General features: G+C 38.5%; 1 protein-coding gene across 1 annotated transcript in view; it reads right to left on the reverse strand.

The window, feature by feature from the left end:
* Positions 1 to 27,747, reverse strand: part of Dlg2 (discs large MAGUK scaffold protein 2) — a 1,821,467-nt gene that overhangs the window by 606,007 nt on the left and 1,187,713 nt on the right. Inside the window, 1 exon segment of the mRNA XM_032895287.1 lies at positions 21,158 to 21,208. Coding sequence (XP_032751178.1) covers positions 21,158 to 21,208 — 51 coding nt within the window.

Here is a 27,747-nt window from a genome sequence, read left to right on the forward strand (position 1 = left end):
AGGCCTATAGGACAGTCAAGCCACTGACAGAAATAGCAGAACAAGGTAACACCAGAGACAACCTGATGGTGAGAGGCAAGCGCAGGAACACAAGCAACAGAAACCAAGACTACATGGCATCATCGGAGCCCAATTATCCCATCAAAGAAAACACTGAATATCCAAGCACACCAGAAAAGCAAGATCTAGATTAAAATCACATTTGATTATGATGATGGAGGACTTTAAGAAAGACATAAAGAACTCACTTAGAGAAATGCAGGAAAACACAAGTAAATAAGTAGAAGCCCTTAGATAGGAAACACAAAAATCCCTGAAAGAATTACAGGAAAACACAATCAAACAGGTAAAGGAATTGAAAGTGGAAATAGAAACAATAAAGAAAGCACAAAGGGAGACAAACCTGATATGGAAAACCAAAGGAAGAGACAATGAGCTGTAGATACAAGCATCACCAACAAAATACAAGAGATAGAAGAGAGAATCTCAGGAGTAGAAGATTCCATAGAAATCATTGACACACTGTCAAAGATAATGTAAAACGGAAAAAGCTACTGGCCCAAAACATACAGGAAATCCAGGACATAAGGAAAAGATCAAACTTAAGGATAATAGGTATAGCAGAGAGTGAAGACTCCCAGCTCAAAGGACCAGTAAATATCTTCAACAAAATCATAGAAGAAAACTTCCCTAAGCTAAAGAAAGAGATGCCCATAAACATACAAGAAGCCTACAGAACTCCAAATAGATTGTACCAGAAAAGAAACTCCTCCCATCACATAATAGTCAAAACACCAAACGTACAAAACAAAGAAAGATATTAAAAGCAGTAAGGGAAAAAGGTCAAGTAACATATAAAGACAGACCTATCAGAATTACACCAGCCTTCTCACCAAAGACTATGAAAGCCAAAAGACCCTGGACAGATGTCAGGCAGACCCTAAGAGAACACAAATGCCAGCCCAGATTACTGTATGCTGCAAAACACAATTAACATAGATGGAGAAACCAAGATATTCCATGACAAAACCAAATTTACACAATATCTTTCTACAAATCCAGCTCTACAAAGGATAACAAATGGTAAAGCCCAGCATAAGGAGGCAAGCTACACCCTAGAAAAAGCAAGAAACTAATCGTCTTGGCAACAAAACAAAGAGAAGAAAAGCACACAAACATAACACATCCAAATATGAATATAACAGGAAACAATAATCACTATTCCTTAATATCTATCAATATCAATGGTCTCAACTCCCCAATAAAAAGATATAGGTTAATAAACTGGATACGCAATGAGGACCCTGCATTCTGCTGCCTACAGGAAACACACCTCAGAGACAAAGACAGACACTACCTCAGAGTGAAAGGCTGGAAAACAACTTTCCAAGCAAATGGTCTGAAGAAGCAAGCTGGAGTAGCTATTCTAATATCGAATAAAATCAATTTTCAACTAAAAGTCATCAAAAAAAAATAAGGAAGGACACTCCATATTCATCAAAGGAAAAATCCACCAAGATGAACTCTCAATCCTAAATATCTATGCCCCAAATACAAGGGCACCTACATACATAAAAGAAACCTTACTAAACCTCAAAGCACACATCGCATCTCACCCAATAATAGTAGAAGATTTCAGCACCCCACCCTCATCAATGGACAGCTCATGGAAACAGAAATTAAACAGAGACATAGACAGACTAACAGAAGTTATGAACAAATGAACTTAACAGATATTTATAGAATCTTCTATCCTTAAAGAGAAGGATATACCTTCTTCTCACCACCTAATGGTGCTTTCTCCAAAATTGACCATATAATCGGGCACAAAACAGGCCTCAACAGATACAGAAAGATAGAAATAATCCCATGAGTCCTATCAGACCACCATGGGCTAAAGCTGGTCTTCAATAACAATAAGGAAAGAATGCCCACATATACATGGAAGTTGAACAATGCTCTACTCAGTGATAACATGGTCAAGGAAGAAATAAAGAAAGAAATTAAAGACTTCTTAGAATTTAATGAAAATGAAGGTACAACATACCCAAACATATGGGACACAATGAAAGGTGTGCTAAGAGGAAAACTCATAGCTCTGAGTGCCTGGAGAAAGAAACAGGAGAGAGCATATGTCAGCAGCTTGACAGCACACCTAAAAGCTCTAGAACAAAAAGAAGCAAATACACCGAGGAGGAGTAGAAGGCAGGAAAAATCAAACTCAGAGCTGAAATCAACCAAATAGAAACAAAAAGAACTATACAAAGAATCAACAGCACCAAAAGCTGGTTCTTTGAGAAAATCAACAAGATAGATAAACCCTTAGGCAGACTAACGAGAGGACACAGAGAGCGTGTCCAAATTAACAAAATCAGAAATGAAAAGAGAAACATAACAACAGAATCAGAGGAAATTCAGAAAAATTATGAGATTTTTTTGAAAAGCCTATATTCAACAAAACTTGAAAGTCTGGAGGAAATGGACAATTTCCTAGACAGATACCAGGTACCAAAGCTAAGTCAGGAACAGATAAACCATTTAAACAACCCCATAACTCCTAAAGAAATAGAAGCAGTCATTAAAAGTCTCCCAACCAAAAAGAGCGCAGGTTCAGATGGGTTCAGTGCAGAATTCTATCAGACCTTCATAGAAGACCTCATAACAATACTGTCCAAACTATTCCAAATACTATCTAAGTTATTTTACAAAATTGAAACAGATGGAATGCTACCAAATTCCTTCTATGAATCCACAATTACTCTTACACCTAAACCACATAAATGTCTACAAAGAAAGAGAACTTCAGACCAATTTCCCTTATGAATTTTGACACAAAAATACTCAATAGAATTCTCGCAAACCAAATCTAAGAACACATCAAAATCATCCATTATGATCATGTAGGCTTCATTGAAGGTATACAGGGATGGTTTAATATATGGGAAACCATCAATGTAATCCACTATATAAACAAACTGAAAGATAAAAACCACATGATCACTTCATTAGGTGCTGAGAAAACATTTGACAAAATTCAACACTCCTTCATGATAAAAGTCCTGGAAAGAAAAGGAATTCAAGGCCCATACCTAAACATAGTAAAAGCCATATACAGCAAACCAGCACCTAACATTAAATTAAATGGAGAGAAACTTGAAGCAATCCCACTAAAAACAGAGACTAGACAAGGCTGCATACTCTCGCCCTACTTATTCAATACTGTTCTTGAAGTCCTAGCCAGAGCAATCAGACAACAAAAGGAGATCAGAGGGATACAGATTGGAAAGGATGAAGTCAAAATATCACTATTTGCAGATAATATGATAGTATATTTAAGTTATCCCAAAAGTTCCACCAGAGAACTACTAAAGCTGATATACAACTTCAGCAAAGTGGCTGGGTATAAAATCAACTCAAACAAATCAGTAGCCTTCTTTTACACAAAAGAGAAACAAGCTGAGGAAGAAATTAGGGAAATGACACCCTTTCTAATAGTCCCAAATAATATAGAATACCTCGGTGTGACTTTAACCAAGCAAGTGAAAGATCTGTATGATAAGAACTTCAAGCCTTGGAAGAAAGAAATTAAAGAAGACCTCAGAAGATGGAAAGATCTCCCGTGCTCATGGATTGGCAGGATTAATATAGTAAAAATGGCCATTTTACCAAAAGCGATCTACAGATTCAATGCAATCCCCATCAAAATACCAATCCAATTCTTCAGAGAGTTAGACAGAACAATTTGCAAATTCATCTGGAATAACAAAAACCCCAGGATAGCTAAAACTATCGTCAACAATAAAAGGACTTCTTGGGGGGAAATCACTATCCCTAAACTCAAGCAGTAATACAGAGCACTAGTGATAAAAACTGCATGGTATTGATACAGAGACACACAGATAGACCAGGAGAATAGAATTGAAGACCCAGAAATGAACCCACACACCTATGGTCAATTGATTTTTGACAAAGGAGCCAAAACCATCCAATGGGAAAAAGATAGCATTTTAGGCAAATTGTGCTGGTTCAACTGGAGGTCATCATGTAGAAGAATGCAGATCGATTCATGCTCATCACCCTGTACAAAGCTTAAGTCCAAGTGGATCAAGGACCTCCACATCAAACCAGATACACTCAAACTAATAGAAGAAAAAGTGGGGAAGCATCTTGAACACATGGGCACTGGAGAAAATTTCCTGAACAAAACACCAATGGTTTATGCTCTAAGATCAAGAATCGACAAATGGGATCTCATAAACCTACAAAGCTTCTGTAAGGCAAAGGACACTGTTGTTAGGACAAAACAGGAACCAACAGATTGGAAAAAGATCTTTACTAATCCTCCAACTGATAGAGGGCTTATATCCAAAATGTACAAAGAGCTCACGAAGTTAGACTGCAGAGAGACAAATAACCATATTAAAAAATGGGATTCAGAGCTAAACAAAGAATTCACAGCTGAGGAATGTCGAATAGCTGAGAAGCACCTAAAGAAATATTCAACATCTTTAGTCATAAGCGAAATGCAAATCAAAACAACCCTGAGATTTCACTTCACACCAGTCAAAATGGCTAAGATCAAAAACTCTGGAGACAGCACATGCTGGCGAGGATGTGGAGAAAGAGGAACACTCCTCCATTGTTGGTGGGGTTGTAGACAACCATTCTGGAAATTAGACTTGAGGTTCCTCAGAAAATTGGAAATTGAACTACATGAGGACCCAGCTATACCTCTCTTGGGCATTTACCCAAAAGATGCTCCAACATATAACAATGACACATGTTCCACTATGTTCATAGCGACCTTATTTATAATAGCTAGAAGCTGGAAAGAACCCAGATGCCCTTCAACAGAGGAATGGATACAGAAAATGTGGAACATCTACACAATGGAATATTACTCAGCTATCAAAAACAATGACTTTATGAAATTCATAGGCAAATGGTCAGAACTGGAAAATATCATCCTGAGTGAGGTAACCCAATCACAGAAAAACACACATGGTATGCACTCATTGATAAGTGGCTATTAGCCCAAATGCTTGGATTACCCTAGATGCACAGAACACATGAATCTCAAGAAGGATGACCAAAATGTCGATGCTTCACTCCTTCTTTAAAAGGGGAACAAGAATACCTAGGAGGGGATAAGGAGGCAAAGTTTAGAACAGAGGCTGAAAAAACGCCCATTCAGATCCTGCCCCACAGGTTGTCCATACATATACAGCCACCAAACTAGATAAGATGGAGGAAACAAAGAAGTGCAGGCTGACAGGAACCGGATGTAGATCTCTCCTGGGAGACACAGCCAGAATATGACAAATACATAGGCGAATGCCAGCAGCAAACCACTGAACTGAGAATGGGACTTTAAGCTGAAAGAGCTTAAAGGGGCTTGAGACCCCATATGAACAACAATGCCAACCAACCAGAGCTTCCAGGGACTAACCAACTACCCAAAGACTGTACATGGACTGACCCTGGACTCCAACTGCATAGGTAGCAATGAATAGCCTGTAAAGGGCCCTAGTGGGAGGGGAAACCCTTGGTCCTGACAAGGCTGGACCCCAATGAACGGGAGACTTGCGGGGAGGTCGGTAATGGGGGCAGGATGGGGAGGGGCACAGTCATATAGAAGTGGAGGGGTAGGTGTTAGGGAGATGTTGACCTGGAAACCGGGAAAGGGAATAACGTTTGAAATGTAAATAAGAAATACCCAATTTAATAAAGATGGAAAATAATTAAAAATTTTAACAAAAATATGTATTAAATATATGAATGAAATGTTTATGTATGAATATAGGTTCTTACCTATATTCACAAATGTATGCTTATGTATTATATGTTAACTATGTATACACATTATTTTGAGAGAAAAAATGTTTTTTTCTGTACCTCTTATTAGCATACTAGTGAATGAAAACAGCAAGATACAAATTACAAAGGGAGAAAGATTAAAGCAAGAACCCTTTTGGCTCTTTAGGGACTTGAAAATTTAATCTCCCAATTTCCCTTTAGTTCTGGTAAAATCAAAGTGAATAGGAACTTTGGAAGGAAATTCTGTATCAGTGGTTGCAGGCATCTCCTCAAAAGATTTATTTAAACACTGGTCACATATAGAGTGACATAAGCCCATTGGTTATAATGGCTTTAATAAGTCATATTTTAGTTACCACAATTGAATATTAAGATACTAATATATTCAAAAGAAAAAGGACTTCTGTTGTCCTCTTATGACCTTGAACTCATTACTAACCTCTGGAAACCTAAGTTCCTAGTGGCAGTTGTAATGACTGTAAGCAAAGAACAGTACTGAATCCTTGCTATTATCCTGGGTCACGGGCATTTCTACTACACATTTCTGTATGAAAGGACACTATATTTAGATAGCAGAACTTTTCTTTCTTCCTGTGCTCTCTGCCCTCTTTCCATTCTCTCCAATGAAACAGGTGTTTGCTGTTTGGTGTTAGGTAGGATGAAGCAGCTATGGACTCAGCAACAGAACTTTGGAAAAAGGAAGAGGTCTGCAGAGAAGGGAAAGGGAGGAGTTCTCTGCAAAGGCCAAAAGGCTCTTGGAAGGAGAGCATCTGGATGGCATTTACCACATGGGTGGCTGGACCTGTGGAGAGAGGATCTCATTCCATGAAATGAGATAGGAAAGAAGACAGCTCTCAAGGAGGAATTTTTGAGGCACAATTATCAGGGTCCTAAGCAAATTCCTTGGGGTTTTTTATAATCACCTACAGCATTTAGAGTTTGTTTTCCTTAAAGACAACACAAGGCCCCATTCAAACAGATAAAACAGAATGATGGGTATGGATTATTTCCTGTAACAAAAATTCAGACCGAGGTTTTCAGGGCTGGTCTGTTCATGGTCACAAGATGTAACCAAGACTGTTTTCTTTCCCATTTATTTACTCTGTCATCTAAAATGCTGGGTTCTTTTGGAAGCAGGGAGTCTCTCCAGTCACAAAATGGCTTCCAGCTGCTCTCCTATGCAGAAGCCTCCTTGTTTTCTGGAATGTGAGAGACTTCTGTCTCAGAATTCTAAGAAGAGTTATAGATTCACCCCTGATGAAACCGGACATCTACTTCCAAGATGTCCAGGAACGTACTGATGTGTTAGCAGCAGAACGACCAGAGCAGGGCTCGCTCCTGGAGTTCACAATACTAGGTCATGGGAGGGAGGGCAGCCATCTGTAGCGAATTCTAAGGACAGTTTAGAATATGGTATGAAATCAACAGGTATACAAGCAACAAAAGTCCGGTGCAAAGGATTAGAGTACAAACTTGGAGGCTCACAGGTCAATTTGGAAAAAGGTGATGGGTGCCAATGTAACTTCCTATGAGGAGAAATGACCAAGTAATATGCAGATTTTTTAGTCACTGAACTACTTCATAGAATTATGAAATAGTTGTAGATATGTTGGAAAAGTGAGGAAGGAAAGTGCTAAGAATTGCTGGTTATATGTCTGCTAGCCTAGTCTTGTGGCAAGTATTAAAAAAATGGTAGCTTATCTTTCCTGTTAGCCAGACAGTTGAACTAGAGGAAGATTTAGCCATACTAGATAGGCTTCACACAGTTGTCAGTGGCACATTCCTGAGTGTCATTTTTCAGGATCTAAAATTGAGTAAGTCAGGTACGCCTGCTCGGTATCCTTCCAACCAGCTCCTTGGACCTTTGCTCTTTTCAAGATTTTCCAGTTTCAGTCACAGTCCTAAATACCCAGGGCACACACACACAGTCTAACCTTATAAACCATCTATGCTTTATTCAGAAATGTCATAGTTCCCTCAGATTACAAGGTTCATTTTGGTCATTATAGAGACCTTTCTTTTCTACGCACCTCTTCTGCTGTGGTTTTCATAGCATCCGTAAAACTCAGGTTGAAATTTAACTGGCATTGTTCCAGTATTGAGAGGGGAGACTTTAAAGCAATGGCAGTTTGTGAGGGCACTGTCCTCATGAGTGGATTGGCATCGTTGTCATAGGAGCAGAGCCCTTACTTAAGGAGTGGATATAGGGCATGCTTGTTTGCTCTTCTGCAATATTAAGAAGCAGCCCTTAACTCTTGCCAGACACTGGCATCGTTCTCCTGGACTTTCCAGGCTCCAGGATTGAAGCAAATGAGTCGTTTCCTCATACATTTCCCAATCTATGGCATTCTGTTACATCAACTGCAAGCAGACTAAGAAAATTTTATAAATACAGATATCTTTTTCCTAAAAGCCATTCATGTAGGAAGTATCATTATGGATAAACCAGTGAAAAGTCAAGACCCGTATGAAAGAAGGCTATCACAAGGCACTCCCGCAAGAAACTCTATGGGTCAGTATAGATGAGGCAAGGGCACTAAGGGTCAGGCCCATGAATGGACAGACAGTGTTAATTAATATTCTGGTAATAGGATTTAAAATTCAGAAAAGGAAGATGACTCAGCTGGAAGCTGCTGGGGTAAAAGAAAAAGGAAATTGTTGAAGTCAGCAGCTGAGGTTTTGCTTAAAGCTCTTGTGCTAATTAATCTAAATATGCCCTTTGAAGTATGTTTACCAGGCACGTCCTGGTCCTGAGACTTTGACGCTTACATCCAAAGAAAAGTTAGATTAACGACTCTGCAGATGGCTAGAAACTTGAGTTCTACCATTTTTCCTTGACAACTGAGTCCTATGGTTAATACAGTGAAAGGCTTTCTACACAAATGAAAGTCTGTTGGCTCTTAAATCAGTGGCTTTTTAGATAATAGAGACCTAAATCCACAGACCTGTCACTAGCCATCCTTCTGCCTGTCATTTTGAAAAACTGTTCTTTTATTATTGAAAGAAGGAAAACAGTAACAGGTTGTTTTAATGGCGAATGTACTAAGTGGCTTATAGCCTGTCAAGAATATTTCTACTTTAAAAACTTTTTTTTTTAAAACCATCTCTCCTCAGTAGTAAGAGGTCTGATTATCATGTAGAAAACAGGAAAATTCTGTCAGACAGTGTACCAGTCAGGTTTGCGTCACTATAATAAAATACCTGGGATAACTAAATTAGAACTAGAACAGACCAATTTAACTCAAAGTTTTTGAGGGAAGATTGAACAAAATGGGTACGTGGCTTCTCGTGAGAGCAGTAGACAGTGATGTTTGATGGTAGGAGTGACATAAAAGCAATAGCTCTATCCGTCCCAGAGAGAACAGAAAGCAAGAACAGCTTCCCTCCTTGTAAAGATTGGAACAAGAACTATCAAGAAGTTACTTGTGAAGTACATTTGGAGAGCACACTCCATGACTTAAGGGATTTCAACTGGGTTCTACCTTCTTAATAGATTCTACCTTTTCCCCTTGGTGCCCCCAGGAGAGCTAAGCATTTCACATTTGGTGAGTACCCAGTGTTCAAATTATAGCAGCCTGTGGCCATGTAAGCCTAGGACATGATCTACTGTATGATTTCAATATAGTAATAAGTAAAATACACTTTAGCATATCTATACAGTCATTGTGTGCACATTATGAATGACTGCTTTGAACTGGTCTGGATATAAGAATGAAAGGAAAGAATCATGGATGAGCCTTGGCACTTGGTTGAACCTAAAGAATGGCTGGCTCTTCATGAGAAGGGGCTTTCTGCTATGATCTCTTGAATCTTCTGACTCTCGCTCTTTCTGCATGAAGTTTTAATGTATTGGACGATAGTCTCAGGAATCTTCAGCAAGAAATCCATCTGGTAGCCACTCTTCTGTTTCCAATCTCATACTTCAAGTGCTTGGAATACTATTCTTCCCTGTCCCATAGTCCAATGTAGAAACCCCTGAGAGACATTTTGATGGGCTTGTGTTACCCAGGTGTCAGTCTCTAAATTATATACCAACTTCCCATACGGGACTTTAAAATGAAAAATTTCCCTTGATATACCTGGAGGTTCTTATGCCTTCACCTTGGGCTGGGTACATGGTAGTTATCTTTTTCTGTATATATATCAGATTGAGCTCTACATCAATCAATGACATGAGCAGGGTGCTGAGATTTGCATTCTTCCTCAGAGTCACATGTTGTCATGGAGAGACATATATTTCTATAAAGAAGGAGAGTGTTCCTCCAAGGGGAAGTGGATCTAACACACAGACAAAACAGGGGCTGTTTCCTATGGCAAAGACTGAAGTCAGGGCCATTGAAACAAACCATTTTATAAAGATGTCAGAGTCTGGAGCAAATGTCATAGTTCATTAGAATCTCAGGATGTTAGAGAGTGGAAATGAAAGCATAAGCGGTTGTACAGCTTGGAACTGCAGCCTCTGAGTTATCAAAAAGGAAAGAGACGCAGACAATGCTAGATTAGTCTACTAGTTAAGGATACAAACTCAGTTTTCAACTGTATTCATGAAGTGAACATATACATAGAATGTATTGATGATTGTCCAGACATGTTTTACAGTGCAAGGAAGAAACTTGTCATTCACCACAAATATTGATGTAAACACAAAGACACATCACACAGACATAGATACACACACACACACACACACACACACACACATACAGAGAGAGAGGGAGAGAGAGAGAGAGAGAGAGAGAGAGAGAGAGATATGAGAGGAGCGAAGGGTAGGGAGATAAGTTAAGAATATTTTACTATTTGACCCTGTACTTCATGTCTGAAGCTATGGCAATATTTGCATGTCTTAAATATACAAAGCATAGAAAATTGTGATGTATACTTTATAATAACAGATAACATATTTGGAATTCTTTTAGATAACTTACACATATAGATATATGTAAGTATCAGTCAACCGTATTCAGTGAAGAAACATGAGACCTTAATAGCTTGACTAATTTGCTTAAGGTCACACAGGAAGTGGCTGATCTTGGATTCATAGAAATTCCAGACTGTCTTTCCTCACACTGCTTTTAGAGACTTGCTTTTATTCCTTAAATCTTGTTATATTTTCATTCAAAGCTAATAAAACTTATTGAAACCCACTTTTCTTTTGTTTGTGTCTAAATAAACGTCTATATTTGAGTGATATACGTGCATATAACACACATATTTGTTATATTCACACTGTGTGTGTCTGTGAGTGTGTGTGTGAGTGTGCGTATGTGTGTGTGTGTGTGTGTGTTTGTATGCATCTGTTTCAAGCATATTGAAAAGCTACACCATAATTGAACATACAATGGGCTTTATTTGAGGAAATAATCTACTATCCAAAATTGGTAATCTGTTATTTCATGAGAACTATTTTCAAAATTCCCATGTAACTCACTTTGTACCCAAACTGGACTTCAACTGTGAGAAATTTTGGGACTCAATATGTTAGTTACTTATTTCTCCCTTATAAATTTATTTATGGCTAAAGTAACCACCAAGAAAAGGCATGTATCTATACTTTAAGAAATGGCTGCAATCTTTGATAATCTTACTGGTTGAAAAGAATATCCATCTCTTGTTAAGGACAGAGTGGAGTTATAGGAGGCACCAGACATGTATTTCTTATCTCTGTTCAACCGCAGTCATGCATTTTCATCAAGGTTTCTCAGGCATGCTGAATCTATTATCCACACAAGGGAAATAGCTTCTTATGGTGTAAATCATACCAGGAATTCACAGTCTGTTAGCCTCATGTACAGAATACTGACAAACCACTCAGAGGCATGGTAGTTACTCATCTAATGTGACAGGTAACCCTGGGCATCAGTAAGGCTTGAGAGGTAACAGGTGCCCCTGCTGAGTGTTTGTTAGTGACAGGGATTTGTTCTCTTAGACTGTTGGCATCTTTGACTCCTCTGTTCCACCCTAAAATAATAGAGATCAGTTGTGTACTTTTTTCCACCTTAGATAGGGTTTATCTGTGAAGCCCTGTGTGTCTGTCCTGGATCTCATTCTATAGACTGAGCTGACCTAGAACTCACACTGATCCATCTCTTCTGCTTCCTGAGTGCTAGGATTCGAGGCACGGGCCACCACCACCCACCTGGTTCTATAATTTCTAGTACACTGAAGCGGTCTACTATTCATTCACTATTGGCCAAATTCTGGGGGCCTTTGAATAGCTGTTTGCTATTCGTGTCTGAAAGGCTTTCTCTTTCTGCTTCTTGCTATATTCTTACTCTCCTCCCATTGCCCATGGTCCAGCTAAAGTGTAAGGTGTCATAGAACTATTCTTTTTTGGGGACCAGATGTCCATAACATTCTGTTCTTTATGGTTACTTTTACTCTTCTCTAGTACCATGCACTACAGACTTTGTCCATTACTCACATTTAGTAAAAGCTTGACAAATGGATGCATGAAAGATCTTCATAGGGTTTACTATGCTTAGCACATGGCTAATGCATCCAGCAACTCTCGAGTAGAGAATGAGTTATCAATTGGCCTTCAAATTGCCCACTGGTTTTGCTGTTTCGTGTCTCATGACATGGTAAGTAGAAACACTGTAACAAATTACTCTACACAAGGTAAAACCTAGGGCAGTGAGAGAGACAGATTCTGTTCACTGTTTAATTTAAGTTCAAGACCTGTGTTTGTGAAGAACATTGGTCAAGAGGAAAAGCCAAGCTAAGCTTCTTGGGAGAGAAAGAAAGTATTTAAGCTACCCTTCAAGGGGACACTAACTCAGTGTAACAGAGCTGGTCATAATCTACTCCTTTCTAATGCATGACTTTCCCTGAAGATTTTGATGAGTTATTTATTCTCTGTAACACAGACTCTTAGCAAGTATAGATGGAGTTCATAAGATATACTTTATAAATATATTATTAAATGGGACCAGTTTAGCATTTAATTAATGTTATAGGGATTAAACGGAAATATACAAACTGTAAGTTCAAATAGGGCTGTGATTATTTTTCTTTTACCTTTGGATGACTGACATCTAACAACAAAAACAGTAAGGGAAAAGTAGGTTATAGAAGAACTTCCTGTTCATCTCTTGTAAACTGCCCATTAAGACTTAGAGGCTGTTTGTCTTCTTTCTTTTTCCATATTCATGTATGTGATATGTATGTAAGAAGCCCAAGATTGAATTCTGAGATGATCCTTAGTCATTTCCACTTTATTCATTCTGTTAACATCTCAGAATCATTGAGAGATTGAACTCACCTGATGTGGCTAATCTCGACAGAAAGCCTGCCCATCTGGGGGATCACCCATCTGTTGCATAAGGCTGGAAATTCAGGTAGGCTGCCATGCTCACCTGGCATTTAAGTGGGTTTCGGTGATCTGAAGGCTCATGTTAAAGCTTGTCTTGCAAGTACTTTAATTAAATACCAAGAAGTCTCTCTTGCCCTGGGATCCTTTTAAATATAAGGTTTTTCAAGAGTAATGGTATACTTCTGACAACTGATATATTAATAAAATAAGATATTAAGAATATATTTGAATGATATTATAAACCTTTACATTGGGCTGGAGAGATGGCTCAGTGGTTAAAAGCACTGACTGCTCTTCCAGAGGTCCTGAGTTCAAATCCCAGCACCCACATGGTGGCTCACAACCATCTTAATGAGATCTGATGCCCTCTTCTGGTGGGTCTGAAGACAGCTATAGTGTATTATAAATAAACACATCAAAAAAAATATAAACCTTTACATTGATTAATTCATTTTCAAGGGTCATCTGAGATAATTACAAAGACTTTACGTTCATCCCCTAATATGAAAACTGTGGTCCAATGTCATCTGAACATCAAGTATTAGAGTGAGTACTTTAAAACCGATTTTCTCCATGCAACACCTTCACTGTCCTTCCAATAACAGAGGCACAAGCAACTCACATACCTTTTCTGATTACTACTACAGTGTACAGATTATTTTAGGTAAATGAGATACAGAATTGACTATGTAGGAATAGCATATATTCTGAAAGAGGTGAGTATTAACAATGTGGAAAAAGAACATATACTAGATATTAATAAGTATAATTAAACAATGATAAATCTGTGACGTGGAATAAAGAATGATAAAATTTGGTACTAATGTAAATGATGTAGACAGGAATGATTTTTCTAGATGAGATTACAGTGAGAACATTTCATATATATATGGGAATGCAAGCATGTAAAGGAAGATTTCTCCAAGTGGAAGGAATAGCTGTTAGTGAGGCCTTTGAGGTGAGAAAAGCATAGATATTTTTGAGGAATCCCAAGAGTGTCAGTGCCGATGCAACAAGATGTGTGAAGAGAGAGGATCAGAGAAAATGTCTGGTAATGCTTGGTAAAGCTTTATGGCTAATGATGTTATGTGCAATTCTCATCCTTTGGGAGTTTCAGTTTTTGTTCTGCTTTGCTTTTAATAATAAAAGTGGTGCAGTCTGGATTATATTCTGAAAACTACTACCCTAATTTCCTGGAGAGCAGTGGAGCAGGCTACTAGAGTGGTCCAGGCATGGGCGAGATTGCTTTAGTAAGTAATAAAACAGGTTGACATATATGCAATCCTGCTCATAGATCTTGAAGAAAATAAATAAATGATACTTCGGAGGTAATTCTGACTGGATAATAAGGGACAGAGCTCAGACAGGGACTGTCAGAAGAGAAGCAGCTTTGGGCAGAGGGGAGGGAGCCCACGGGAAGGGACCCCTTGGTATTTAAGCAAATACGTGAGATTGACAGTTAGCCGTACACAAGAGCTGAGGAACAAGGTCACAGCTTGAGACTCAGGAGGGTAGTCAACTGGGGAGGTTAAGGTGTGGATCTGGATGAGATTTGGCACTCTAGAAGAAAGGAGAGCTGGTGAAGAGGTATTTTCAATTGATTTCTGAAATAACACAACATTCACAGGAACAATAACAAGGAAAACACAATTGGGCAGCTAGCATAAGTAAGAAGAGCACAGAAAAATATTATGTTTTAAAGGTCTAAAAAAAAGATATCTTTGATGACCCAGTGACAGCTAAACAGATACGCCAAATGTTCTTGACAAATTAGTTAGGACGGGGAACTGATGCTGTGATTGGGCAAGACAGAAACCTTCGTAACTGTGACAGAGATGGTTTTAAATTGTGTGTGGAGGGCACTCCATAGGCAGGTTAGAATGAAGTAAGAGGTATGCATTTTATCATACCACATACCTGTACTTTCGGCCCTTGGGAGGCAGGAAGATTTTTGCAGGATTGAGCTCATCCTCTCTGCAATGCAAGTGCTAGGTCAGAAAAGTGAGACTTTACCTCAAAAGAAAAAAAACCAACAAATACAAGAAAAAAGAAAATGGGCTAATAAAGTATAGTAAATAAAAGTATACATTTGTCCTACAAGAAAAATAGTGTAATGTGGCAATGTATGGATAATATGGCAAGGGTATATTTGGTCCAGTGATGTTGTTCCATTAATAAGAGATATTATGCAACGTCCATATCAAAGGGAAAACATAGAGGAATGGAAAATGCAGAAGAACATATGATCAGTATAGAAGCAAATTCTTTAAATTAATAAGAGGTTAGGAAATCCAGCTCACCAACTAAGGACTGTCCTAGAAAAGAAACAGAAAAAATTCTTTCACTTTCTGGCAAAAGTTCATTGTCACATGGCCTGAGAAAAAATGATATCATGAAATCATTTCTTATCTTTTATTCATGGATACATAGAGGGCAGTTATCAGTTGACAGTAACCATGAGGAAGAGAGGGCTTTAGAGATTTGAAGATGTCATGGAATGTGAAAGTTTTCTCAGAGAAGGAGAAAGTGATTCTTGTAGAGAAATATTTAAGCATTTTCAGGAGAGTTTTGAGAGTCCTGGGTCAATGGTTAAGAACTTAACATAAACTGGGTATTTTCTTGGCCATGACCCACAGCTCAGGTGCTGGTGTGGAATGAATAAAGGGAGGTTTAATGACCAGTTATTAGAGCTGAGATTTCAGTGCATAGAACAAATCAGATAAGTGCAAAAATGTATGCAAAGAATGTATGAGATGGAAATTGAAAATGCTGGACTAGGCTACACTTAGTATGTAAGGGAATGGCACACATAAAGGATGAAAACTAGGGGGAAACCATGAAATTAATGAAGATTGTTGGAAGTGTGGGAGAACTCTGGAGAAGATGAAGCATGGCGGGTGTCCCCTTAATGGAAGTGACAAGTTTGATGTATGGTTGGAAGTCCCAGGACATGGAGACAGGGAACAGGTGTGCATGCTTAGGAGCTTAGGAGTAGGAAATAAGTACCTAAGAGAATTCAGTCTTGAACCTGCTTTTTATATGCCTTGAGCATGAATGGTTTTCTCTCTCTCTCTCTCTCTCTCTCTCTCTCTCCCCCCCACTTGATATTGGCCTCTAGTTATCTGCTGACCTATACACTAAGCTAATAAAACAGTGATCTCTTAAAGATGTATGTATAGTGAGTAGGGGAAGGAAGAAGAATGAAGAACACAGTAAGACTTGCTCAGTTGCACAGGCCCTAGAATTAGATGGACTGCAAACTTATATTTTGCATGTACCTTACTAATCACATTGCCAGCTCTGGAGAGGAGGGTAGGATTTACAAATGTATGTAGTTTTTCTTTTTCTCTCTCTCATCTGAGCTAATTTCCTCTAATTTCACTTTCTCTATTTAGCATGCTATTAAAATTTTATCAAAGTCCATAATGGACGTTTTAAAGACTCCATCTGGCAAACAATTAACATCCTATGTAAATTTCTTTAAGACTACTCACACTCAATAAAAATTAAACTTAAATGAAAAATCCGTTGACTCATGAATAGCAAGAAATTAAAGAGGAAATATAAATTTTAAAAGGCCCTTAGACCCATATTTGTCACCATACACAAAGCTCAAGTCCAAGTGTATCAAAGACCTCAATATAAAACCAAATACACTGAACCTAATACATGATAAAGTGGGAAAGAGCCTTGAACTCATTTCCACAGGGGGAAATTTCCTAAGTAGAACTCCAATGGCTCATGCTCTAAGATCAGGAATTGATAAATGGGACCTCATAAAACTGGAAAGCTTCTGTAAGGCAAAGAGCATAGTCAATAAGGCAAATCTGTGACTTACAGGAAAAAAATATTCACTAACTCTACATCTGATAGAGGACTAAAGTCCATAGCATACGTATAAAGAACTCAAGAAGCTAACCACCCCAAAACCAAACAACCCAATCAAAAAATGGGGCATAGAACTAAACTGAGAATTTACAACAGAGGAATCTCAAATGACTGAGAAGCACCCAAAGAAATGTTCAAAGACCTTAGTGATCAGAGAAATGCAAATAAAAATGACCCTGTGATTCCACTTTATACCAGTTAGAATGGCTAAGATCAAAAACTCGGGTGACAACACATCTTGGCAAAGATATGGAGAATAAGGAACACTACTCCATTGCTGGTGGGATTGCAAACTGGTACAACCACTCTGGAAATCAATTTGGAGATTCCTCAGAAAATTGGAAATAGACCTACTTAAAGACTCAGAAATACCACTTGGGAATATACCCCAAAGAAACAATCCAGATGTACCACAATAGAAGAATGGATACAGAAAATGTGGTTCATTTACACAATGGTATACTACTCAGCTACTATGAATGAGGCTATCTTGAGTTTTGCAGACAAATGGATGGGCATAGAAAATATCATCATGAGTAAGGTAACTCAGACACAAAAGGACATGCACAGTATGTGCTCAAATAATAAGTGGATATTAGCCTCCACCCCCGAAAAAGTGCAGAATACCCAAGATATAGTCTACAGAATTCAAAAAGGTCAACAAGCTGAAGGGCCCAAATGAGGACACGTCAGTCCCACTTGGGAGGGAGAAGAAAGCAATCTTAAGAGAGGAAGAAGGGGGGATAGAGGAGGGAAAGGGGATGAGGATTTGGGGAGAGGGGAACATGATCTAGTGTTGCGTGTGGGAAAAGAACTGAGGCCCTAAGGGCCAGCAGAAAGAATGGAAACAGGCAACGCCAGGAAGAAAGAGGTTGGGAGGACACTCCAGAATGTACCAGAATCTTGGCAAGTAAGAGACTCTCATGACTCAAAGGGGGATCCTAGATGAAATGCCCTACAGTGGAGAGAGGAAACTTGAGCTCTCCTCCAGCAGAGAGACAGGGCATCAAGTGAGGAATGGAGTTGCTATCCCATAATCAAAATTCTGACCCATAATTCTTCCTGTCTGAAAGAAATGCAGGGATGGAAATGGAGAAGAGCCTGAGGAAAAGAAGGCCCAGCAACAGGCCCAAAGCATGATCCAGCTCAAGGGGAGGCCCTAAGACCTAACGCCATTACTGAGGCTATGGGGTGCTCATAAAAAGGGACCTATAAAGATTGCCCTCCAAAAGACCAAATAGGCAGCTGAAAGAGTCAGATGCAGATGTGTGCACCCAACTATTAAAAGTGACTTCATGAAATTCTTTGGCAAATGGATAGAACTAAAAAATATCCTGAGTGAGGTAACCCAGTCACAAAAGAATACACATGGTATTCACTCACTGATAAGTGGATATAGCCCAAATGCTCTGATAATCCAAGAAACGATTCACAGACCATATGAAGCTCAAGAAGAAGGAAGACCAAAATGTGGGTGCTTCAGTTATTCTTAGAAGGGGAACAAAATACTCACAGGAGGAAATACAGGGACAAAGAGTGGAGCAGAAACTGAAGGAAAGGCCATCCAGAGACTGCCCCACCTGGGGATCCATCCCATATACAGCCACCAAAACCAGTCACTATTGCTGATGCCAAGAAGTACTTGCTGACAGAGCCTTACTGATACAGATGAGGATGCTTGCAGCTAACCAAAGGACTGAGCACAGGGACCCCGATGGAGAAGTTAGAGAAAGGACTAAAGGAGCTGAAGTGGTTTGCAGTCCCATAGGAAGAACAACAATGTCAACCAACCAGACACCTCAGAACTCCCGAGGACTAGACCTCTAACCAAAGAACACAGGTGGAGGGACCCATGACCCCAGAGGCTTATGTAGCAGAGGATGGCATTGTCTGGCATCTATAGAAGTCCTTGGTCCTGTGAAGGTTCCTTTCCCCAGTGTAGGGGAATTCCAGGATGTTGAGGTGGAAGTGAATGGGTGGGAGTGGGAACATCTTCATAGAAGCAGGGGAGGAGGTGGGGGAGGGGGAATAACATTTGAAATGTAGATACATCAAATATCCAATAAAAAAAGTGAAACAAAAAGGAGAACTTGGGGAGAGAATTAAGTATACAGCGAGACCAGTTTAGTTGCATATGTTCGGGGTTTAGAAGGCTCACCATTTTAATTTTGTATTATATCTCACAAACCATATTGCCGCCACATACCTGCCATTCCTAAACATTTCTTTCATGTTTGAGTTTAGGATTATGGTTTTGCTGGAATGAAATGTGACGCTACAAAAATAATCAACAATGATTCCATCCCTTAGAGTGCTATAATTTGCTTTTTGTATGAGAGCACCATACAAAATATGCATTTTTAGTTGACAAATAACAAATAATCTAAGAGTGATTCTCTATTTACAAAGCAAATTGCTTGCTAATGTCTGTCAGTAACCCTCACAAACAATATTATAGATTGTGCTGGAGTCCTTGATTCTCAGCTGGTGAGAAGCTTCAGCCAGACTGTGGTAGTTCACCATTATCTCCTAATGTTTAACTTTTTCTCTCTTTTCTCTTTTTTATTTTTTATTAGTTATCTTATCTGTTTGCATTTCAAGTGTTTCCCCCATCCTGGTTTCCCCTCTGCAATCCCCCTCCCCTTCCTATATGAGGGTGCTGCCCATTCACCCACTGACTCCTACCTCACTGCCCTAGCATCGCCCTATGTTGGGGCAAAGATGGCATATTCTTTTATGTTTCAAAGAAAAGGACACTTCAAAACATTTTTACTTTTATTGAAACTTTTGGAAATGTAAAGTTAAAGAGTTTTATTGAGTTTGATTTATTTAATATGTTATTATATCACAAAACTTCATTAACAATAATTTTTAAGTTGTTTAATATAAGATATGCTTTGTACTCTTGCAATTACAAAGCATTCTAAAACGATATTGAAGTATAATTTAACATTTAATTGTATTTAAATTTAATGTGATTAATAGTATATGGATATATAATGACATAGTAAACATATTTTTAAGCCTTCACTGTTAGAAACAGTATTTAAATTTAATATGATTAATAGTATGTGGTCATATAGTGAAGCAGTACAAGTAATTTTAAATCTTCATTGTTTTAAACAGTATAAATATGAGCAGCTTTGAAATTTGTCTATTTTTTTTTTATTAACTTGAATATTTCTTATATACATTTCGAGTGTTATTCCCTTTCCCGGTTTCCGGGCAAACACCCCCTTCCCCCCTTCCTTATGGGTGTTCCCCTCCCCCCCTCCCCCATTGCCGCCCTCCCCCAACAGTCTAGTTCACTGGGGTTCAGTCTTAGCAGGACCCAGGGCTTCCCCCTTCCACTGGTGCTCTTACTAGGATATTCATTTGTCTATTCTTATGGAGGTAAATGTGGTAATGCTATGCTTTTTTACCAAAGTTTTTGATCCTTATTTCCAAATTTACTCATTTTCAGGACTGGTCGTTGTCACTGGATATTAAGACTCCTTTGAAATATTTGCCAATTAGGTCCCTAACTATTCTTGCTCCTGTCTGCATTTCCTAATGAGGGTAAGTAAGCAGTTTTATGCTTTAGAAAGATATAAGTGTCCCGTTATTGCTTTCTGATGTTGGCTTTTCCTAGTTGGCCTTTGACATTCCTTTTGTGTTTTGTAAAATATGTAAATACTTTAGGGCTGTGAGGCAGAGTTTATTTGTCAGAAGTCACTGGCAAGGTCTTTCACACATATTTTTCAGAGCTCTACAGGAATGTGTGCATCTGACTTTGTGGATGGGTTTTAAGTGTATTATCCCTTTTGTTAGTGAAATAGAGGATGTGTAATCATCAGATTACAACATCCATGAAAACATATAGCCAAATCATTAATAACAAAACATTCAGTGTAGCTCCTGGGACATTTGTGCCTTGCCCATTCCTTTCCCCAAATCCTGGCCACTTGATGTACAAATTGAACGCTGTGCTTATTCACTCTTTACTCCCAGTGCTCTTGACTGCAAGCATTTCACTAAGAATCTTCCTGTCAATCTGGCATGGCGCTTTGGGTTAAGACATACAATTTGGCATTTTCACAAGACAACAAATTCGGATCTACAAGGTAGAATGCAAAGGTAAGGATTTAAAATTTTTCTTACCCTCTCCAATGTAATTTCTTCAAACTCATATTCAATTTCTGTTCCATTGACCTATGAATAGGGAGATAAAAAGGGTGAGAATTAGTAATGCATTTTTAGTATAATATTCTACACGTAAAAGTGACAGGGAACTCTAGGGGTGGTGACAGGCACCTGTCCTTCCAGAAGAGATCCTTCATGATTTGCTTTTGATTACATTTGTCACAAATAAAATGAAGTGTTACAAAAATAATTAATGATGATTCCATTTCTTAAGAATGTTATTATTTGTTGCTTTTTTATGTGAGGGAGCAATAGAAAACGTGCATTGTGAGTTTATGGAACAACAAACCATCTAAGGCTAATGATATAATCACAAAGGAGACTGCTTGCTAATATCAGCTTAAACCTCATGGATAAAAGTTAAAGTATGAGGGGTAACCAGTAAGAGGGATATCATGGGGTGGGGGCTTGGTGGAGGGGGTAACCTGGAAGTGGGATATTATTTGAGATGTAAATGAATGGAATGACTAATATTTTTTTAAAAAGCTGAAGAATGACCTTTAAAAAGGCAGTGCAAAGCTTCATGTGACCTTTCTCCTCCTCTCCCCAGCTCCTCCTCCTCTACTCTATTCCTCTTCTGCCCTCTCCTTTTTCTCCCTTCTCCTCCTCTTTCTTCTTTCTCTCGAGGAGCAAAACTACATTTAAATAATAACCAAGTCAGCTAAGAAATTCCATGTTTTTACTGACTCAATTTCAAGTAACGTATTCCAATTACTCTTTACTTTGCTTGTTGGGAAGCCATGGACCATGAAAGCATGCTCAAATACTTAGAAGGAATAAATAAATAAAGTAGGACGCATTTTGAAATTCCTCCTTAGAAATTGTTTGAACAACCTAAACAACCCTTTAGTTGCCTTGAATTTACAAAGGGAAATGCATTTTGATTATAGCCAGGCACCTACATTTCAACAGATATGCATAGCGAGTTATGAGGAAATGCTGTAAAACAATTTGCCGAACATCTAATTCCTATCTTTATCTATTATAGATTTCCTCTTACCCAATTAAAGTTTCAGAGAAAAACCTCTTTAATTGTCTATTGCTTTTTTTTCCTGCCAAAATATATCTCAGCAGTACCATTAGAATTTAGGAATCAGCCAGAGAGACAGTTTTCCAACCACAAAATTGTGATTTCTTTAAGGTGTTAACATCGGTTTGGTTCCATCCCTATGCTGTTTAAAAATAGTACATGAGCCTAAGAGCTCTATAGAGGCAAGGGCTGGATAGCCAGTCCCTTTAGCCGATGTAGAACTTGATCAACAGAGAGCTGATGGAACAGCAAAGAGAAACCAATGAATAATGAAGCTAAGTACTCTACTAATCTACAACCACAGATATTTGTTAATTCTCATTCATGAGAAGCATCATTGATGGAAGATGTACCTGCATTTGTAATCAGAAAAATATAGAACCATGAGGGTGATGGACTATGCCTCAGTGACTTACTCGGAGCATGTTTTTGATTATTCAATTACATGAGCTAATTGGTGAATCACATTTTACTGTGTTATTACATTATCAAACAGACCTAAAGTAAATTAGATTTTCTGGGCTTCAGCAATTCAGTGACTCACAGAAAAGGGCTTTGTGATGTCAGAAAGCTTCAGCTGCTTAGGAAGGGTTTGGTTGAGCACATGTAAAAGAAAAAAAAAATCTCTCAAGACGCCATGTATACATATTCTTCTGTCTGACGTTTTGTTTAATTTTTCATCTTTCATAGTTGATAGAAGGAGGCACCAGGAGGAGGCTGAATTAATGTGATATGTTTTCATTTGCCCAGTATGGCTCCATGAAGTTTCTCTTTGCTTCACTGGTTTCCTGGAGGGAAACTCTTCGTGCTATTAAAGTGCTGCATACCGGGGAGGGGGAAAAAGCTTCAGAGAGAGGAAAATAAGCCTCTGATAGCAAATGGCCAAAGATTCACAGCGAAAGGCATTCTTTCAAGGAGTAGTTTTAAGAAGTATATTTTAAAGGTTTGCATATCAGAGAATATATAGTAGCACTTATTTTTTTTTGCTTCACAGTTGTAAGATTATGCATGCTGAATATTAGATCCAAGATTCATTACAAATTCACATCAGAATTTTTATTCTGAAGTCCACTAGTCAGCTTCATGAACAGGTGATATAAGCCAAGTCAGCTGGCTTCTTTGTACTTTAAGGATCTTTAGTTTTTAATTAAATGCTGAAATGTTATTTGTCTAATTTGACAATATCCAGGCTCTTCTCTTAAGGATAAACAGTTTCATCCACGTTGTAATCTTGGTCTAAAAAGAAATTTTCATGACTGCACCAGAATCCATCAAAATTGAAGAGCAGTGAGTGCTTTTGAGCATAGGTGAACCAACATTTCCACCCTAACTCATAAACACTTTAATATATAGAATCACTAAGCTACTGTGGGAATTCAGGACCAAGTTCCTTTAGAGGCTCTAATGTTTATTCTCTCATTAGAAGAAGAGTGATGGCTATGTTCTCTTGATGAATGCTAAGGAAAAAAGTAAGATACAAATTCTCTTGGCAGAGATTTTTGATAAAAAGAATAAAACATAAGACCTAAGAATAGCTGTATTTTAATGAGAAGTTCCTAAATCTTGTCTGATTTTTATGGATGTTTAGAGCCCTTTCAATTAATTGGACTGGGAGAATATTCCACACATACTCAGTAATGTTCCACATATATTTAGAGTGTGGTAATTTACTGAGTGGTGATGAAACAAGGAGTTGCTGCAGAGAATCACCTCACTGTTCATCTGGAGCATCCTCTTACAGAAATCAAAACCATGTCGAGTATGGCTTTCAGTCACTCCTGGCAATGGACATACAACAGACATCCGCTGTTGTATGATATTCTCCCCAAGGTCTCAATCTACTTCACATCAGTGCCTCAGCATGCAACTTTTTAATTTTTATTTACGTGTGTGTGTGTGTGTGTTTGTGTGTGCATGTGCATGTGCATGTGTGTTTATGATGCATGTGCCTGAATGTTTAAGGGCATGTAAGTCACAGCATGATGTGTGGAAGTCAGTGGACAAACTCAGGTATTGGTCCTCTATGTTGTTTGAAAGAGAATCTTGTTGAGTGGAGCAGGAAGCCAGGCCCATAAGCTTCTAGGAGATATTCCAGACTGGGCCTTCTTTTTCCACATAGAAACACAGTTATTATAGACCTGTGCTGATTCTATGTGTGTTTGAGGGATTTGAACTCATGTCCTCATATTCCTATCATAGCATTTTATTTGCAAGCACATCTCCCTAGCCCTTCTGATGTAAAACTTTCTACTCATGATATTCTCGTTCTGCAAAGAATTCTAACAAATATATTTCCTCTTGACCTGTCAAATTTCCTGTGATCTTTAAGCATGTTAGTAATATAGTGTGTCTGCTAGCAGAGAGGACAGAAAGTTACATGGTTGGAGTCTTTGTTACTCCAGCTCTGGCCCTGTTCATCACTTTATAGTCTCTTTATATCTTGAAAGGTAGAAAACCAAGGGACTGACATTTTGGAAAACCAATAAGATATAGAGAATTTCCTAGTTTTGAAAAATATGATTTTAGCACAACAGGCTACTTCCATTGTCCTTATTTATCATTTACCATAGCTCCATAACACAATACTACAGGTGAATACACACCACGCTTTGGCTGTAAGACATAAAGAAATCACTCTCAGGGCAATTGGGAGACTTCCTCCTTTTGTAGCCCTAAGATGTGCTCTGTAGGCTGCTGGTTGGAAAAAAAAAGACCTGGTGGACACATTATATTGCACTACCTACTAGCCAGGCAGTATATGCCTATTGGTTCACATGACTATGGGGTAAGAAACAGCTTTCTGATTGGATTTAAGGCCTTTTCCACAAGAGGGAATTTCATGCCTGGTACAGGTAATCGAATCAAAGCTCCATGGCTGAGAGGTCACAGTTCAAAGTTAGAAGCTGCTATTGTTTTGCTTAATGCTCATGTTGTCAATTTGTCTTCTAAGTATGTATGTATGTACGTATACATACGTATGTATGTATGTATGTATGTATTTTTACTTGTCAGCCATGAATTCAGAGTGTGCCTTCTAAGTTTGCTAAGAATAGCAAACTATGAGAACACGGCCCTAAAGGGGACATGCTCATCAGCAAGCCTTTACTGAACGCTTAGGAAACATTGGGGAAGAGAAAACAGAAAGAGTACAAGAACTTAAAAATGAGGAGGCACTCTATGAGATGCTGTATCATGATGTAGCAGGGCTATTTCACCCATAAACTCACAACACCTCCCTTTACTAAGGACCTACTCCCAGTTGATAGTTGGTGGGAATAGAAAATATTTCTTTGTGGGTGTGACCATTGATAGCTTCCCATTCTCCAGTGCTTCGGGAGGCTCCACCTCTACATACACTAGGGCAGCACTAATTGGGCAGAGAGAGAGGGAGAGAGAAAGGAAGAGAGGAGAAAGAGAGAAGAGAGAGAGAGAGAGAGAGAGAGAGAGAGAGAGAGAGAGAGAGAGAGAGAGAGAGAGAGGACAAAGGGGAAAGACAGACAGACAGACACAGACAGGGACAAAGAAAGAGGAGAGAATATAAGTTATAAGTTAGGAGAAAAATGTATTACAGGGCTATGTGAAGAGTTTGGAGGTAAAATGGTAAATAGATACGATCATATTTTAATGTATGCATGGATGGAATTTTCAAAGATAAAACTTTATTCTTCTTTAGATAATTATTTTTCTCCATTTAATTGATGACTCTGGTTTCTCTGGTAGCCAAAAAATCCAATTTGATGCCACACATTGTCCACCACTTTTCTGGGCAGGAAGCCTTCCTGGCCTCATATGTCACTTAAATAAGGAGAGAGCAAGACGCACAGCTCACTGACATTCCAACTTGGTACTTAAAGTTATCATTTTATAAACTTGTAATGCTTTATATAAATTTGTCTCCTCTGGAAATCTTTAGTCAATTTTACTGCCTTTCCCCCCTTCACTGCTATAGTAACCACCTGCCTGGATGATAACATAATTTGATTTCAAGATTTATTTTTATCTCCTGAAAAGTTACTTTTTTCATGAATAGCACAGGTGAAGTGTTTCATGCTTTAATCTTTTTAAATTGGAATCTTAATGATTTCCTTGATTTTTTAAAAAAAAATTCCACCTTTTAAATTTCCCTAAAGCTAAGAACATACTGAACTTCAAGGACAGATTCTTCCATCTCCCAGTGTCACATACTTTAACAAGTGCTAAAACAGAGATGTCAAATCACGGGCCTCTTAAGACCAAACATAATTCTGCCCAAAGAACAATTATTAGCTATTAGTAAAGAACCATGTATAATGACAGATACTGAGAAACTAGACTTTAAGATATACACATATTCCCATGAAACATATCCTTTAATGAGAACTAACACACACCCATTTTAAGTTCTCATAATGGTGAGGCAGGAGTGTGGAGGGGATTAGAAGCAGGGGGTGGGTGGGACAGAGAGTTTACAGAGGGAAAACCGGGAAGGGGGATAACATTGGAAATGTAAATAAATAAAATAACCAATAGACATTGTTAAAGTGTGACATACAATATACAAAATACAGAATCGATTAATGGCCTCTAGCCCACTATTTACCATGTACAACATTCTTGAGGATCTAGTATTTGTAACATAGACAGATTCAGTTCCTTCACTGGAGAGAATGCAATAAATTCCTTGGTGCTTGATTTTGACTCAGTTTCTTTGTCTAAGTCATGCTTAATTAGTTGGAGGATGGTTCAGTAGGTAAAGTGCTTGCTATGCAAACATGGGGATTTGAGTTAAGATTACACACACACACACACACACACACACACACACACACACACACACACACACACACACACTCAAGACAGATAAAGACTGCAAGACTGCACCAACTTCTTTACCTGGAACATTAACTCATCCAAATCTTCCCCAAACTCTGTCTACTTATTCTTGCATTTCCCTTTTAGTACTGAATATTCTAGTGTCTGGTCTGGCTATTTCATCACTCGGCTGTCAGTGCCTACATTCTGAAAACTGTTCCCAATAGATTCTCCATTTGTAACATCAGTCAGTAAAAACTTGTTCACAGTAATCTTCAAAGTAGTTTAGAGTTAATTTGCCTGAGTCACTCTTACACCTTCTTCATTCTTATGTGGGTAGCCATCAATAACTGTTGTCCTTTCTTACAAAACATGGATTGAGATGAAGTAACAGGTGAGTCTAACCAGAGGAATCAAGAAAGGATTCATGGCAGTGAACAGAGGAGAATGGGTACATGAGCAGGTCTTATCCAGTTTCCTCCTGGGTGGAATACTGGCCTAACATTTGGGAAACTTGCATTGATTCTGGAGCTATCATGGTAGTAACCCTGATTAGGTAAAAGTGCTTTTGTTTTCTTATGCACATTCAATATTTCTGAGATTTTTCCACCAGCTTTGACCTTTTACCATTAAGGTCCTCCCCATCTACTGACCTTAACATTCAGTATTTAACATTTTTTTTTTTTTGCTCACTATTCCAAAGACTATAACCTGGAAACCTATGATC

This window comes from Rattus rattus, chromosome 2 (genome assembly GCF_011064425.1).
Source record: "Rattus rattus isolate New Zealand chromosome 2, Rrattus_CSIRO_v1, whole genome shotgun sequence".
Classification (NCBI taxonomy): domain Eukaryota; kingdom Metazoa; phylum Chordata; class Mammalia; order Rodentia; family Muridae; genus Rattus; species Rattus rattus.